The following is an 18495-nucleotide window of genomic DNA, read 5'->3' as shown; positions in this document are numbered from 1 at the left end:
GCACGGACGATCTTTTGTACTGTAGTGTCAGATTAACTGTCAATAAATTGAATAGTATGGTTGTTTATTTCTTCAAACCCACGAGCTATGTCAGTTTTGACCAGAAAAATCAACCTGCATGATGAAAGATAATCTAACGGTACGATGATGTTAAAATTTGTTGTTGTTGTCCATGCATTTAATAAAAACAGGCATCAAATATGGTATTGAAAATAGTTTTTTTTGTTGGGCAGCAATATTTTTTTACGACATTTGAGTGTTTTGGAAACCATGATAATGTTTTATGATACCTTGGAGGAGATGAATAAACCTCAACAAGAGTCCGTGTGGGAATTTTTATGAGGGGTTTCCTCTGGAAATACGGCACACAGTAGTTCAGTGTTTGTACCACGAGAGGGCGCTAAACCCCAAGAAATATAATCCTGTAAAGAGTCTTTGTTATTGTCACAATGAATAGTCTGGCCTGCAACAAGTTATTTGTTCGAAATTACAAAAAATACTCACTTAATCAATAAAAAAAAAAAAAAAAGATAAAAAAAGAAAATTAATCTGCAACATATCCAATGCGTCTTTGACAAAATTATTTAGGGAAAATAAAAAGCTACTTCGTTGTTGTTGTTGTTGTTATTATTATTATTATTATTATTATTATTATTAGGTTTTTTTGTAGATTTTGGTTTTAAACTATAGACTGAAAATGGTGAAAATAAATTAGCACACTCCAGAATTTAATATTTTCTGATGCCTTACAACTTTTCAAGAATAATCATTATTATACAGACTACTATTTTCAGCACAGATGTTCTATAATAATTATTCTGCTTATAATCAGTACAGAAATATATTAAAAATAATTTCACATTATATTAATTCTTTAGCAAATCTACCCTGTTTATTTTTCTCAACTATTATTATAAAACAGTTGTAGAAAACAAAGAAAATAAGCAAAATGTCACCTTCACAAAACTAAAACCAGATATTCAGTATTTTTAAGTGCAAATTATTAAAATTGTCACAGTTTAAGTGACATACTTGAGTTTAGTAATTTTTTAGTTAATCATCGCTCATCATCATCATCAGCAGTTCAGAGACCATCTGCTCATAACTTGTGTCCCTCTGCCTCAGTTGTGGCATCAGCTTCAGAATCTCTTCAGCTGTGGTTTCCTTAAGGTGTGATGATAAACCGTACACAATCATCCACCGTGTAAATTACAACTAGATTAAATCTTTAAGAAGAACCTGATGAAGTTTGCTTTGGCAATTAGTCTGCAAACAGAATTCCCAGCCAGTTCTGCCAGATTCCAGCGGCTGATTAATGAAGTCTGACAGCAGAGTCTGATGGCATTTTCGTGGGAAGGGATCCTGTGAACGCAGCTTGTTAATCGATGAGAAGCATGATAGGACAGAAACATCATGAAGCCAGTCAGCATCTCAAGAGAAAGTGGTGAATTTTCTCTGTGTGCAGGTTTTGTGTAGTAAGACAGTTTGGGGAGCTCGTTATTACTTTTACAAGCTCTTTCCTAATCAATAGACAGCTAATTACATGCTTATCCAATTACTTCATCAATGAAACAGTCTGCAGTTACATCTGGAGTCAAATCAACACACTAATGAATTTTCTGTGCAGAGTCGCTGGTATTCTGTACACAGTTTGTCTGGACATGCCAGTTTAGTATAAATTGACTTTAGATCTAGAGTATTGGATTTCATACAATTGCACATATTGATCTTTATTTTTAGTCCCAGTGCTAGATGTATCTGCTGCCCACCATATTGTGTGTCATCTTCTTCTTCTTCAGAGTCGGGGTAGACACTGTGGGGCACGTGCAGGGTGCTAGTCCAGTTTGAGTCCACTTTGAATGCATCCACACAGGAGGAAAAGACTCTTGCAACTCCAAATATTTAGGCAAGTCTGTTGTTCAAAATTTTGAATTCAGCTGGACTAACAGGTTTACATGTTAGCATTTTAGAAAAAGTGTTCAATTCTTATCCTGCACTTGAGCACAACTTTTCCACCCAATGAGACGCCTCATCACAGTTTTTAAACTACTGTCAGATGCTAAAAGGTGGTCATGTCTGCTCAGACCAGCAAGACTGATTAATCAGAGCAGACTGGCTTTTTATGGGATGGATGGTCCTGCAAGTTTTTATCCAAAACACAGATTAGAAGAGAGCATCTTTTAATATATTTTTTAATTTAGGAAAAGCCAGAAAAGTTGTGAACAGTTTCATTTTACCAAATATGCGTAAAGAACAGCTGGAATGTTTCATTTCAGCCCTTCTGTTGTTGTAACTGCAGTTTTCCAGCTGGTGTGTGTTTTGAGTTAAATCAGATCTGTTGGGAAAAAAACCAGCAACCACACTTTCTGGACAACGCCACCTCAGTGGCTTGAAGAGAATTATTAATTATTATTAAATTATTAAATAAATAAATAAACTCCATTTTACATGAAAACAACAAACTCTCTCTGGTTTAAGTCCCCTCCTCTCGAACACAAGGTGGCATCAGCGTTCACTGCTGTCAGGTGGAAAAGAACCAAATGCAACAAAGAGAGCTCTTCTGTTGGGATGCTGTACTGTGGCTCTGTCATTTCCTCTAGCCTGAAGGAGAACTGGTTTGGCAGGTTGACTCTCGATGGCCATCACCGTGTGCTTGGTATTTGAACACTGTCATCACACATGCTGTCAAACTAGAAGAGCCACATGATGTGTTGCTGTAGACACTCCTTATGTTTAATTTTTGTGTTTCAACTCAGCTGAGAATCAAATAAAGCCAGTCTTCCCTGACAGTAAGACCCGGAATTCATCCGGATATTCGTCACATGCTCACCTGACTTTGCCTCCAAGATCATCTGATGTCAGCAAATAAACATGGACGCCTCAGTGCTTCTGTAAATAAAACCCATCTCTAGGAAGTGACTGGTTTCTGAGTAATGCAAAACACAGAAGATCTGGTTCCACAAGATAAATAAAGCTACTCACAAACTCATTACATCGATATAGCACACTGTAAAAGCTCCACCCATATTAATCTTTTTGCAGCACAATGCAGTGGATCCAGTTCATACACCTCCTTTCCCATACATATAAAAAAGCAATTCCATGGGAATTCTCTTTTTTTCCCCTGCTCACAACAACTCTAATCACCTCTGAACAAACATACTAGAACGCTCCTAAAAATACTTTTCTGTTTATAAATGGGAAGGCATCCCATTCTCAGTGGTTGCATTGCCCCTGGTGTTTCCACTCTCTTGAGGAAAAAATGCCTGTAAATAGAAGCCGTACCAGCACTGCTGTCAGTCCGGGATTAAGCTGATGCTCAGCCTTTCACAGTTCGTTTGCTCATCATTAGCCGAATCACTTAAATGGGGAAGCGTATCCACATGGCAGGGGAGGAAGAAAAACTAATATTACATTTCTGAAGAGGATGAGATCAAAAAACGAAGAGTTGGCCCCAAAATAAATGCCGTATTAGAGAGCAGAACTCTACTAAACCAGAGGAAAATAGCATAATGCTTTAAACACACAGTATGTATCCAGTTATCTTTTACACTGACTCTTGGCACTGGTCACACCATCAGTTGAGGCTGGTCTGGGTGTTAAACCATCTAACAGAAAGAAGAGTTTACACTTAATTATCAAATCTAATGCCAGCTGCTTCGTTTCTAAACATGTCTGCATTGACTGAAAATGATTTTAAGATATAACAAAGATGGAAAAGATAAGTGCAGATTGGTGACCAGAAAAGATAAAAACATGACTTTGTACACAGGTGTAGGTATCGAATGAGCCAATCAGAGCTACAAAGATCATCCATCTAAACTGCACCATGGATGGTGAGCCACTGGCACCGCCCAGCTCAGATGGAAGAGTGATTGAGCCCTGGCACTCAGTGGAAACCTAAAACCCAAGTGTCTGGAGCGAACATCAACCTCAATGGACATTTCAGGAGAAAAAACATTCCTCGCTTTCTCAGTGGCATCAATTACAAAACTAAACATGCAAAGAAGCCCGAGGATTGCTGGGAGCGGATTCTTCAGTCCGCTGAGGCCGAGGTAAATTTGTTCAGCTCAGAAGGGCTGCTGCATGTTTAGCATGCACCTGGTCCGGCCAACCACGGTGAATACAAAGTCCCCGACTGGGGGGCTCAGATACGGGGGGCAAAGGTGCTGACATTTATAGCTGGCACTGCGAATGCCTGTGGAGGCACAAAAAACACAAAAGCACGCTCCATCTCTGGAAGAGGCAGCAGATAACATACAACTCCAGCAGAACAACCATCCAAGTACGGAGTGAAAATCACACCAGAAAAAACAAAACATTTAAAGTGATCATCTGTTCAAGTGTCGCATGACTTGGATCAAGTCACCGGTGGGTGTGTTTTAAAAACCAACAGGGAAATTAACTGCATCATCAAAGACATGAAAAGAAGGATATAGTTTAGTAAACTTTTATTTTCACTATTATTGATTTGAGAGACTAAGGTGACTCTAAAATGGGATGAACCAACGTCTGGTAAACGCGGTCTGCCTAATCAGCTGGAACCTCTGAATAAACACAATCTAACTCCAGGTTCAAGTCAGCTGGATCTGCAACAGCCTTCCTAAAAAGGACAGCGGTTTTAGTCTTCAGTAGCTTCTTTTGATCCTCTTGTTGATTCTGCATGAGAGGTTTGATGTAACTGAGAGGATGAGAAGCTTTCGGCTCTCTGAATGATTTTCTCAACTAATTGAAAACTGGGACGTGTGAAAAAGTGAAAAAGAAATGCAGAACAAAAGCTGTGTGTCAACATGCTCTATCTGCAAAGGAGATATACTCAAGCTTTTCTGTAGGCTGGAATAAAAACAGGAGTGTTCCCAAACAGCCATGACCTTCAAAAGCAAACACACGGTGACACTGCGGCAAAGGAAAGCAGAGGAGTGTTTAAGGAAAATAGCTCGTCTGCTCAACAACACTCAAGAGTCTCTAGCAGGTTGCATTTTACTGCTGCTACTTCTAATCTTTAATATGTAAATATGAAAGCAGTGCAGCTTAACCACACCGGTCTTTGGGTTATCTTTCCACCAGGACACTTTGCAGACAGTTTTCACACACTTTGGTGCACATGAACACATTTAGCCAACAAATGTGAAGCTCGTTATGAAGGGAAAGGACGGCATGAACAGAGCTGTAACCTCTAAAAGAACAGATAAAAATAGATGTAATGAAGGGTTATACTGAATATTGCCTCTTTCTAGATACATTACTAAACTTAAATAATATCTATGACAGCAAACAAAACAGCTGTAACTACCTGAAAAGGTTTGCAGATCAGAGCAAAGCTGTGAAGGAGAGTCGGGAAGAAAAACTCAACAAAACATTGTGAGAATAAAACGCTTTCACGTCTGCACAACATAAAAATTTCTTTCTATGTTGGATTTGTTTGCAGATTTAGTTTAATTTGGAACAAACAGATAAGTAGGTTCTTACAGAGTCAGTGCAACAGATGAGGTTTTTAACCCTGTAAGCCGCTTTGCTTTACCTTACCATGCCATACAGACATTTTATAAAGCAGTAAGAACCACAGCTGAAACAGTGCTGCACATAAATACTAAAAACTAGAAGAACCAACAAAAAAACTAATACATAAAAACATCAGACCTGACATAAAAGCAACTATAATCCAACAAAACAGAACCAATTAAAACAAATTAGATCAAATAAAGAAACTGAGTCTTGCTGAAAGCAAATAAATAAAAACGGGTTTTAAGACTCATTTTTAAAGTTTAAACAAACTCCCGACCAAAAAAAACACAATGTTGTTGAAATGTTGGGTAAAAGCCCTGCTCTGCTGTTGGGTTGAGCCATTTTTCAATGACTAGAATTATTTTAATAAAAATCTGTGGAAATAAACCTGTCGGTGTGATCTCTGCCACTTGGTTTGGGTATGTAGAGTCAAAAGTAAATGTTCGTTATCATATTACTGTTTCAAATTTAAACCATTTCACCATTGTTACTATATTATCAGCTGCGACTGTGACCAACTATTTGTAAAAGACACGCGATGCAACTTTCCAACCTTAAAACTGAGTTCCTGAGGCTCAGAAATCGCACTTCACTACGTTTCTTCCTGGATGCCGCATGATGTTACAGCTGAGTTTCCCTTTAGTCACCACGACATGCGCTATCAACTGGATATCAACACACCAACCATTTTGGACACGCACAGATTCAGTGATGAAATGTAAGAGCACATTATCGGAGGAAGAGATGAAAAGAAAGAGACAGCAAGAGATACGACAAATGTCAGCATAAGGCTGACTTGTACTGACTGGTGAGAGCTCACAGTAGAGGCAGGATGCAAGATGGATGCTGTTGATAGGGGGCGTGTCACTGAGAAAGTCTCCCAAAGTTCCTAGTGTTTCTTTAAAAAGCCTTGAAATTCTTCTTATGCAAAAGAAAAGAAAAAATGCTAACATTTTCTCTTGCTCTGTGGTGTCACCCTTAAAATTCCTCAAGGAATTACTGACAACACACAGTTTCTGTGGTGCTCTTCGATTTCAGCTCATCTCAAATCCGTGGCGGACAATATGGACAATTTGGTGATTTTTATGGCCGTAGCTTGTATGGTATCTATAATGGTTTCCACTTTATCGTTAGCTGCTGTTTGGTCCATTGTCCATACCAAATTGTGGTGGTAATAAACTGTTTTTTAAAAAGAGGAGCACAAATAATGTCTAGGGTTGTAAAGTAATTAAACCTTTTCTAGCTAATGTTTTGTTCAGATCCATGATAACAATGACACTTCAAAGCATCACATGACTCTGGTCCATCCTGAGCCTCAGCCTCATTCAAACCTGCGACAGCTGGAGTGCGGCATGAAGGTGAGGCTTCAGCCTGTAACGGTGGCCTCAGCTACGTGTCCAGCATGGAGAAAAGACATTGTTTAATTGCTTATCTGGAAATAGCCTGAGGTGGGCGGGTGCTTGCACGGCTGGTGCAGAGGAGAGAAAAGGGACTGCCCTAACTCGTTAAATCACCACCCTGACCTTTGCCACAACTGTGTCCACTCTGGGTGATGCGACTCCACATGGATACACTCCCCTCAGAGGTATACGTACGAACACACACATGGACAGACAGTGAAAGGCACACATGCGATACATCACTGTGGTAATAACAGAGATGACCCCAATCACCAGGAGGGAGAGGACAGGGGAAACTAAGGCCCATCACCTCGCCAAGGATACATTTTATTGTCTGGCTCCCATGATGACCTGGCATTGAGGGTTGATCAGCTATAATAGAGTCCAGCAGAGGTTCAGATTAAAAGTACAAATCACATTGTTAAGGACTGATCTGTGTAACCTTCATTTTGGTCTGTAAGGTTTCAGCCACAGTGCTGACCTGCTTCCAATCTCAGCTCGACTCGAGGAAGATGACGGATAAGAGCACAAAGCTGGGACAAAAGATCAAAGGAAGTGTGATGAGCGAGGCTCCGGTGCTCAGCTGAGAGGATATTAAACCGGGTGTCCTGGATCTCTGCCTTCTTACGCTCTCCTGTTTCCACTCAGCACCACATGGAAAACACTGAGGAACAAGTCGACTGACATCAACTTCCCAACACACAGGGTGCTTCCGCTTTATATAACATGCAACGTTCCTCCTGCCAATGAATAAAATGTCAAACCTGCAGATCATCTCACTGATCCACGTCGGCCCAGATCTTTGAAAAAGAAAAGAAACGTGATGGTGTTGGACTGAGTATAATCACAGCGTGAATCTGCTGCTGTTCCTTGTGGCTCCCCGCAGCGCGGAAGGGAAGGTCATTCATCAAAAGTCATGTATTAGTCATCGAAATGTGAGCAGCGCGGGTGCTCATAGGGACCCAAGATGATGTTGAGATGCAACGGCCGTAGAGGTCGACCCTTAACAGATGACTCTGTATCATCTTAAATGGAGAGACAGGAGTGGCGGGGGGATGCTGGACGGTGTGCCAGCGCTCTCCTCCTCCCAGTCTGGGCAGAGGAACGAAGACTGACAAATGAGTGCATGGCAGCTGGGCCGGCCTCATGAGAAATCTGGGCTGTCTGCAACTGAAGCAAACAGACTGGGGGGTGGTTCAGGTTTGGACTGGACTCCCTCTCAACAAGCAGGCTGTTCAAGGCGACATACGGTTGAGTGCCATGAATGCTTGCATGGTGACACATTGACGTTATGCCTGCTTTTCCTATTCCTTCTCATTTGACATGGCACAGTGACTGTGCATTTAAAGTTCAGACTGTCAGCTTTAATTTGAGAGTATTCTCAGACAGACTGTGCTGTTCTGCGCTTCTGTTTATTTATTTTACCTTAAGAGATCCCACATGTGATAGTATTATATGAAAAAGGATTTAGGTTTGAAAGCCATGTCTAGACTTTACAGTCTTGATTATACACTTTAATAGACTCATCAAAATACGGCTGAGACCAAAAAACAAGTGGCACTGTGTCCAAAACTCCTCAGACTCCTCAGTCATTCATCCGACGTGGCTGTAAAAGCTCACATTCATGTAGTAATCTCTGTCATTTTACATCCAGAGAGCAGAGCCAAAATGTTAATGTACTGCTGTGCCGATGGAACTGATGGAGCTCACTCTTCATACATATGCATATTCTACTACCCAGAATTCCCCCTGCGACGTGCTCCCAACCTGACTGAGGTTTCTAAAAACGGCAGAAAGCTTAACGCCTGTGACAGCAGACGTCACCCTGGAGGAGAGAAACTTTGATGAGACCCATGCTTTTAGAAGCCTCTTTTGTTAGCAGGGAGTGAATCACGCTTTACAAGATAAATCATCCCCCTAGCAGCCTGGCTTAGACTGTGTACAACCAGATAAGGTTGCCAAGGAAACCCTCCTGGAGAACCAATGAGCTTTTTATTATTATTTATTTATTTTTTTGCCATACCAGCCTTCTTGATCTGTGCAAACAATTAATACCTTTCCCAGGCAGAGAGGAGGGAGACGGGGAAGTGGGAGGAAGGCACAAATCCCCAGGTGCTTAGCAAACGCCACTCTGTCTCTCATGTGAATGAGGACAGGAGGTATAAAAAAAGAAAGAAAAAAAAGTCACAAATGGATATTGGGCTGGAGGACACAGAGGGATGATGTATGAGTCATTGTACATTAACTCAATGAGAGAACAGCATTTAGTCCATAAATCTAATCTGTACACGTGCAGCAGCACATATCACTAATGTCCTTTTAATGAATGTTTTGAATGCACAGCCATAAAAGTGCCATTATGTCCCGCCACATCCATTTGTGCAGTTGCGCTGGTATCTCTGCAGCTACCTAACCGAACCCCCGAAGAGCAGAGCTGCTATGGAGCCACGAGACTTCGACAAGTCACAGATCAATGCTCTGGGGCCCTATCTATTACTGACATCCAATTATAGCAATGGACGTCCGCTTAGCACTGCTGCTAAGTGCTTTAGTCTTTTTATTGACTATATGTCAGCAGGCTACACATAGTGGAGCTGCTGGCTAATAATCAGGCATTGATCTATCCAGATGACAAGATCACCAGCATGTTAAGTGTATACACAGTGAAAAGAAGGTGGTAGTGGTCAAAATTCACACACATGTTCATATATTAATTTGTGTGATTTGTCTATAAGTCATTAATCAGACGTTTTACATCACTCAGCAAACTTAATTAGAAAGCCAATTTTGTACATCCATGATTAGTGCTGGCTCGCAACGAAAGTAATTACCCAACACATTAACCGAGGCAGGAAGAGGGCTCCAACGGTAAAAAAAAAAGCCAAGCAAACACTGAAACAAATGACCAAGATGCGAGAAGTAACCACAGCAGCAACAGGGGTAGACCAATGAGTCAATGAGGAGCTCAGTGAGGAAACCTTTACTCGGAGCTAAAAGAACAGCAGAAAAACAGATTTAATCTGCAACACAGCGTCTTTTTTTGATCATTAAACTTGAATTATGTCTATAACAACATGGAAGCACGTCAAACAAAACAGCTGCAACGAGCTGCAAAGGTTCGCAGATCAAACCGAGGAAACTTGTGAAGGAGAATTCATAAAGAACTGGAAAGAAAAACCAAACAAAAAAAATTTGCACAAAATACTTTCACGTCTGCACAAGATAAAACTTTTTCCTCAGCTGGATTTGTTTGCTGATTTAGTTCAATTTGGAACAAAAAGATAAGTGGATTTACACAGTCAGTGGTTTTAACCCTGCAGCCACCACGTGCAACAAAAGGAGCTTCGTCCCTAAAAACATGGCTGATGGAATGTTTGGCTCTTTAACAACCTTTCCACTAATCAGCAGCTAAGTTTCAGAGGCTGAAATAAAAACATTTTCCATCAAAAGTTGTGAAAGTAAACCTGCCTGAGCCATCTCTACCACGTGCTTCGAGTATATAATGCAGAAAATGTTTATTTCATTAGTTTCAAATTTGGACCATTTCACTATTATTTTACATTTATTCATTTATTTAAAAAAAAAAAGAAATCTGTACACGTTGCAGATTAGATCAGTGTCTTCTGAGCAGCAGACACTGAAGATGGCAGGTGGCAATTCCACCTGCTCCCCCTCATTGATTAATTACAGTCATCAAGTGGTTGGAAAGTCACCTCACCTGGCGCAAAGGCTGGAATTCACCGGCTGATTAAAATTAATCACAGGCAAAAAGCAGCAGGAGGCTGAATCCCAGGAGAACACGCACCGCTGGAGAGGAGAGAAATTAAGTTTTAGTCACGCTCAAGACAACAGCAATCACGGCTGCTCGTAGTTCCTTTCACAGACTTTTATTATTCAAAAATACAGCACAAAAATACACACAAAGAAATTGGTTTTCACACAGTGTGCACCTTTTCATAGAGTATTAGTACGCTCATTTCAAAGCTATTAATATTGTTAGTAGTAGCTGATGATGTCTCGAGCATGGAGGGACAGTAGCACGACTATCTCCCTAAGAGCTCTGTACACTTTGCTGCCAGGTGATGATTAACTAGATTTCTACAAGGGCCCCCATTCTGATTAAAAAATACGACACACCTGCCCTCTCTCTCACACGCATTCAGAGTAGAGTTTAAGTAGAACTGATAGATGTAATTTTTCTTTGTCTATGCCAGCCCGGCCCCTCGTTTCGTGGTGTTACCAAATAACTGAAATTAAATCTTAATTACAGGATCCACAACGCTGTCACGGTCACTTCCCATGCATACGTACACACACCGACACACAGTCCAGAAATTCCCAAACATACCAAACAGCCTCTGCCTGCATCGACTAGTCCCAACTTTTAGATACGGATTCGTTATTTACGGCACATCATCACATATACGTCCATTTAATCATCGTATCATTCATTCAGCATCACCAGCTACTGTCAAAGCTCATTTATATGCAGACAGAACCATTTATTGTCTAAAAGAAAGCACAATCACTGAAATTAATCTTACGGCAATAGTTAAAAAGCCAACAAAAATAGAAAAATAAAAAGGTTAAAAATTTAGTCAAGGTCTAAGAATCTTACATGAGGTGTGGGGGTATGGAAAATCCAAGAACAGACCCAATCACAGCAAGAGAAAACCAACAATAGCCTCCCTGTGCAATGATTATACTTATTCTCAAGACAGTGACGGCCATGAAGAACGATGCTACTGCACAGAGCAGACTGGCAATGTGGTCGGCACAACTTAACGGGGGCGGCAAGGCACAAAATAAGTCATCAGAATCCAGCTGACAGGAGGTGAACTGAAGGGAGAAGTAAGGCTAAAAATAAGGAGAATAAGGCATCAGAGAAAAAAGAAACGGTTGTAAAGGATGGGACTGGGCAGGAAAACTTACCCAAAGACTGCAAAGGTTGGCATCTGCAACCTAAAGTCATAGAAGCGGCACTGAGACTCCAAAATTCAGGTCAAACCAAAGTGGCTGTAAGATAGATGCAGAGAAACAGTCTAAGCCCCAACACATTTATTCCACTCTGTGGGAACTTTCTTCATGCCCCCGTAATTAACATCCTTCATTTAAATCTCCAATTAATGCTACGAAAGCCTCGAAAGGATTTATACTGACTACAGAAACAAGGTTAATCAAGATACAGCCTCCTTATAGAACAAGAACAAATACGGAGGATTACATATGCTGCACAGAGCGATAATAAATTAAGATTTGGTGTTTTTGTCCTGCTAATTTGCCATGTTGTGTGTGTTACTGAGGTGGTCTGCTTATCCTGGCTGTCATTTAGGTTGTATGTGTGTGTGTTGGGGGCTCAGTCAAAGACAATCAAAGCTGATTGCTCAATGAACCTTGCTGTCCAGCTGCCCTTTACTGGCCAATACAGCCCATCAAAGACCTCAAGAGGGATTGGAGCATAGACAATGGTCCCTTTTTAAGCTTGGTCAAGAGGCAATAATCCACCAATCACAACCAGTGGTGGGTAAAACCGCCACCTCGCTAACAGCCAACCAAACCCAGAGTTGGTATTTCAAATGACAGCGTAACGGTTTAACAGAAAACAGCTGACCTATATGAAAGCTTTTCAGCTTCATCAAGGATTAGATCACATTTTTGTTCTAATGAACCATCTAGTTTTTTTTTCTCAAATATGAAAGAATCCAAGAAACTAGTAGGATTGGGTCACCTGACATGTAATCACACTTTTACACAGATTAAAGAAAATAAGTCAACTACATATCTAAACAAAAAGAAAAAACAAGATGCATTCATGTATGTACAATACAATTTGACCGTTCTACTTTATATCCCCACCAATTCATATTTTGCGTGAGAAAGTCCAGGACATAAAATGCATAAAAGATTTTTTTTTTTTTTTGCATTTGATAAAAAGTTAATGTGCTCTGTTGTGATTCCAGTACAGCACTAATTCTCTTGTCAGCACACATCAGAGCCAGGTCTTCATAAGAAGAGGGCACTCCCCATTTGTAAATAATGAAGAGGAAAAAAGGTGAGTCAGCCCGCCACAGCTTCTGCTCCATCTTCATTGGCTCGTGTCCATCTTCTTCCCTTCGTTCCTCCCCTCGAAGCAGAGTCCCTTCTCGAGAAGAGGGGACACGCTAGACAATTGAGCCATCCCTGTTCTGGGCAGGGATCATGACAGGAATGGCACCCATGCGGTTGAGGTTAGGGCCACCCATCTTGATAGCAGTGGGCGGGGGCAGAGGGGCGTGGCTTGGAGGCCTTTCATACTCCTCCGATGAAGGGATCTTGTCGTACTGGGGCTTCAGGGCGTACTCGTGCAAGTTGGAAGGCGACATGGATCCTAGGGAGGAACGCTGGCTGCCCACGAAGCTGCGTGCTGTTGAAACACGACTCTTAGGAGGAGGCACATCCTCCCTGTGAGGGAACAAGAGACAGAAGGATGTTTAGACAACAACACAGGAGACTCACTTTAATGATGAGCTTATGTGCTGCAAACAAGAGGAAAGAAAATACTCAGTCTGCTTGAGTCATTGCAAGAGCGACACATGATTTGACTTTATAAAGAAGGACAAATTATTTGACTAGGCCCAGTTGATTGGTCAAGCGCTGTCTGCACTGCCAAGTCACACTGACTGCATAATAGCCTGTAGAGATGGAGCAGAGCATCCAAATACAGCTATGCCCTCTATTCCCTCTGCTACCACATTAACAACTAATAAGCAGCAATAATCCAGTTAAATGCTCAATCAAACTGAGCCTTGGGGGATCCAGCTTGTTGAGTCCATAGATTCATGCTGTGGTGTTTTAGCAAATGTGTGTCTGTGTGTACGAGACAGGACCAGCGATCTAATCCTCTTTGTCCTACAGTGTAGGCAGCGTCACATTGTGGTCTCAGACAGATTCAGTCCACAGCAGAGTGATAGTAAGCCCAGTGGTTTGCAGAGCCCATGGGCCGGATGGAGAGCTGGACAAGGGGGGTGGGAGGGCGGATGGATCTGCAGCGGGGGTGGGTGGCAGCCAGAGGCAGACGTGACACAGGATCCAGAGAGCAAACAAAGCTTTCAAACTGATTACCACAGCTGTTTATTTGAGGAGAGAGAAAAAAAGAAAAACGCTGATGGAGAAAAACCATTTTCATGGTTGTTATGAGAGTTGGAGACGTGTGTGTGTGTGTGGCACTATGTGTGTGTGCCAATCCAAGATAACCACAGGTCATAGTAAACGCAAAGCTGTGAACAATAGTCACATATATTCCATGATTTACTTATAATCCAGCATTATACAACAGACTCCTCGTTATCCAGGAAAGACCAGACAGTAGTACAAAACATCCGTCCATCAAAACTGAGCTCTGAGATCTGAGAGACAAATCTCATTGACGTTTTAGAGAGCGTACCTTATCTCGTTGCAGATTTCCTTCTCGTACTTCTTCTTGTTGCGAACACGACAAAAACAGAACAGGATGATGGCAATAATGATGAGGATCAAAAGAACAGCAATTATGGCTCCGGCGATGATGCCTGCAGTGTTGGGGGCTGGACAACGAAAAAGAAGAGTAGAAAGGTTTGTTTACTGTCATTTAGGTCACTAAAGCCATGTACAAATAAAAACCTTTAAATGCAGTCCTGTGTTTGAGTGCACATCAATCATAAAGACTAACACAGAGAGTGTGTGCTTTCTGCAGTACATGTGTATATCGATGCACAATAAAAGGCAAAAACATGGTTTGAAATATACAGGAAGTGTTAAAGTCAGGGAAGAAACGTCTAAACTGAGGCTGATAAACAGTTCTCACATGCAACAACCTGCTCTTGCATGCAGGATGACAGCACCATCACAGCATGCGGCACCCGAGCTGCTAGCACACAAGAAGCCGACACACCGACTAAATCAAACTTTAACTATTTTTATTTTTATGCAACAGCATCACTGGAGAAGTAGAGACAAGCTCCATCTGCTTTCCAGGGTCCATGAATTTTCTCTTTACGTAATATAAACATTTTTTCAGTCCCTCATGCTTCGTCTTGAGGAAATATAAACATGTCACTGACATAAAACTGTGGGATTTGATTTTAGCTGTACAAGCGATATGACATACTAGTCAGTAAACTAGTAATATAGTTTTGTGCAGGCTGAAAACTCAGAGGGGGATTTGAACACTTATTAATCAGCAGAGGAGTGCAAGTTAAGCTGCCTTGAAGCTAAATCAGTTAACAATAACACAAATCTAATAACATAACAGCAGAGAAGGAGCTTTCTTATTGTTCTGGGTAAAATTCTAACTTACTGGGAGGAGGTTAAGGGAGGGATGGATGCTTTGTATATTTTAGGGCTTTACCAAACTATGTAAAAACCGAAAGGAGGTGGATGCGTGTCTATCGTCTGCTGAACCATGAACTTACTGGATGTGAATTGTGGGATATAATTTATCTCTGTGACAATGTTCAGATATTTGTTATTTATGTTAAACTTTGTATTTTTGCAAAGAGAAAAATGCAATAATTAATAATTGTATTAATAAAGGTTTGTGCTACTAAAACACAAATTCTGCCCCACCTGTCATGAGTGCACCATATTTCTGTACTCAAATGACCTTCTGACAGCAAAGCAAGTCAGTAACAGGTCTAAATGTGAAACAGGCTTAACGCAGCTCATATGTAAACATTACGTTAACTGAATACTCACGAGGTGTCACATTGAGATGGAGTACACACTCGTCTGAGCCAACACGGTTGCTGGCAACACAGCGATAGGTACCAGATGCACTGGCAGATGCATTCCTCACATTAACGGTCCCTCCCACAGGATCTGTGTTGAGGGCAAAAAAGACAAACATTAATGAAAAGATAAGACTTGATCATAAACCGGCTCCATGGGTGAGACTATAATAGTTTTAGATTAGTAAAAAGGTGAATTACCCATTATAGCAGAGGCAGGCAGCAGCTTGCTGTCACTGGTCTTTTCCCAGCTGTATTGCAACGGTTTGGTTCCCTCACTACTTGAGCACCTCAGCACAATGTCTTTGCCTTCCTCTGTCGGTCCTTCGGTGTAGCACCTCGGCGCGGTGGGCCGCACTGTGGAGGGAAAGAAACAGTGTGAAATAACTCAGAGAGGTGGAAAATGGCTAACATGTCCATGTTCGCCCACAGTATAAAGAGCCCTGCTTCCCACAGCTCTGTGTTCCTTCTGTTTTGCATGTTGTGTGCACTATGACTTGTTTACCTGCTCAACCAGCAGTCATCAGCAAAATGAGAGCAGTAATCAGATTAACTGATACAGCTGCTGTCATTCAGAGGGAAGAAGGGAATGTGTGTGTGAAGTATTCAGCATTAAGGACGGGAAAACCAGGTTTCTGTCTGGAAAGGAGGGCAAAGACCCCTCGGTCAGCCAGTGTGTAGGCAGGCGATGGGATGGGGTGATTTTAAAACAAACATCTCCAAATTAAAAACAGGCCAAATGCCTTGAAACCAAGACACACAGCGAGCCAGGCGAGGAGGTAAATGAGAGAGGGGGAAGAGAAGAAAGGCACTCTGACAGCCAATGTTAGCATAGAGAAAAATCCGAGGCCAAAGTCTGTGCTGTGTGTTCGCTGACAGAAAGCTGACATCATGGTGTGGTAATGGACTCTGGAACAACAGGAGTGGGCCCTCCAGATTTGAACCAGGTCCAGGGAGGAGAGGCCAGCTTAGCAGACATAAGCATAAGGATTAACAGTACACAGACAGCACTGAATGCTCTTACTAATCTAATAAAACACACTGGGTAAGGACTTTGGGGTGCAGAGAGAGAAATTAAGCGAGTGCTGATGGACAGATGGTAGAGTGATGGGAGCCAAGGCTACATGACTCCTGGCTCGCTGGCCTGCTCTTTGTTGCTGCTGTGTTGCACCTACATGCATATCCATGCCTCACACAGTAAATGTCAGAGAGCTATGACATTTTAAATGCATCTTTTAAAGGTGAAAGTCAACACGTCTGAGGGCTATAGCACACAGCTCCTCAGATTAGGCTGGCTGTCTGATGATCAGATTTATTTGTTTGAGCTATGAGGTCAAAGAAGAAGGTCGCAGCGACAGAGGGCAGAGTGCTACAGATCTCCGTTAGATGAACAATGAGCTGAAATTTATGAGTTGCACAAGGCTATCTCGTCAACGAGATAAATAAAAAAAAGACTAGATTGAGGAATGCATTACTGCTAAGAGATGCACAGCTTCACATTCTGATGACTGATTGTTGAATCGTAGAGTGAAATGCGAGTTGTTAATGGGCACCAGAGCCAGGCAGACAGAATAAATGAGACTGGCTGTTGAGCTCTGTAGTGAAGCCTGAAGTCAGGCACAGCCGAGTGGCTGGCTGTCCAGAGTACAGGTAGTCGCAAACAGTTGTAAGAGCTGCTGACGTGCAGAGCCGAACTGCAGGTGGACTCTCTCCTCCTGTTAACTTCAATGTCTTGCTGCAACCGCAGGAGAATACAGAACAAGGCACGCCGCCTCTTGTACAGTATCTGGTCAATGTGTAGACATGTGTGTACATACGCATGCGGCACCGTTGTGACAAGCCACAGCAACAGCCAATGAACGCCTGCTATGTTTATGTTTGTGTACACTTATGCATGCACGTCTCCTCTGCTCTTAGGGACCATCTACCCTGTGACAAGATCAACCTCAAGGTAAAATGCAGAGCAGGCAAGTTGTCCCCACCTCTCCTTGTCAATGTTTCTTGGTTCGGCATGCCGCTGCACCTGAGGTCAACAGCTAGCAGCCCGTCAGCTTCTGTAGCCTCCAGTAATCTTTCATTCTCGTGCACACACTCTTTTATCCCCACACATAAAAACTGGTATGTCATAACAAAGACCTTTTTATTGTTTGTTTTTATCCCAGATATTAGTCTTTATAACTGTGCATCTGCCAATACTGAGTCTCACCCAATACCTGCATTTTCCTACAACACACAGCTGCAAACTACACACACCGATACCAACAATGTCGGTAGAATATTCACCAAACCCTGTAAAATTTAACCATGAAAAGTTGATATAAACTAAAGTGTTTTCTTAACAATTCAACAAACAATTCTTCCAAACATTAACAAGATTAAATTAGATCAAACTAATTGTTCAGTAATGACCATAAACACAGCATTTTGTGCTGCGGTGACACTGAACAGAGCATGTCTGGGTTACTCTTAAACCTAGCTTACACTACAAGACTAAGCCTGATTTTCACATCATAGACAAAAAGCCCAGATCTGTGGCAAACAAGCGTGTTGAGTACTGGTCTTCAGTCACGAAGTGTGAATAACAACAAGTTAAAAAGAATACCACAAACATTCAACAACACTGAAAATCCTGTTTTGTGTACTTGAAACATGCATCACTATTATTTTATTGTATTTATTATCCCTTAATCACACCATCTCCTACTGATTCAGTGATATTAGTGAGCTGCAGCCATTTTACTCATGCAAGAAAAATGTGTATCATCAAGGATATACAAAATTATCTACATACAAAATTATCCACTCAGAAATGTGACTGGTTTGATAAATCAGCCACGTACCAGTTA

General features: G+C 41.6%; 1 protein-coding gene across 1 annotated transcript in view; it reads right to left on the bottom strand.

Moving 5' to 3' along the window:
• Positions 1-10776: 10776 nt before the first annotated feature.
• The window catches only part of cxadr (CXADR Ig-like cell adhesion molecule), a 40856-nt gene continuing 33137 nt past the window's right edge, over positions 10777-18495 (bottom strand). Inside the window, exons 4-7 of the mRNA XM_042009152.1 lie at positions 15851-16006; positions 15618-15740; positions 14329-14467; positions 10777-13346 (exon numbers count right to left, since the gene is read on the bottom strand). Coding sequence (XP_041865086.1) covers positions 13067-13346; positions 14329-14467; positions 15618-15740; positions 15851-16006 — 698 coding nt within the window. The 3' untranslated portion in view covers positions 10777-13066. The remainder of the gene's footprint in view (positions 13347-14328; positions 14468-15617; positions 15741-15850; positions 16007-18495) is intronic.

The sequence above is a fragment of the Melanotaenia boesemani genome, chromosome 15 (genome assembly GCF_017639745.1).
Source record: "Melanotaenia boesemani isolate fMelBoe1 chromosome 15, fMelBoe1.pri, whole genome shotgun sequence".
NCBI lineage: Eukaryota > Metazoa > Chordata > Actinopteri > Atheriniformes > Melanotaeniidae > Melanotaenia > Melanotaenia boesemani.
This window is presented reverse-complemented; position numbering and strand designations above follow the sequence as displayed.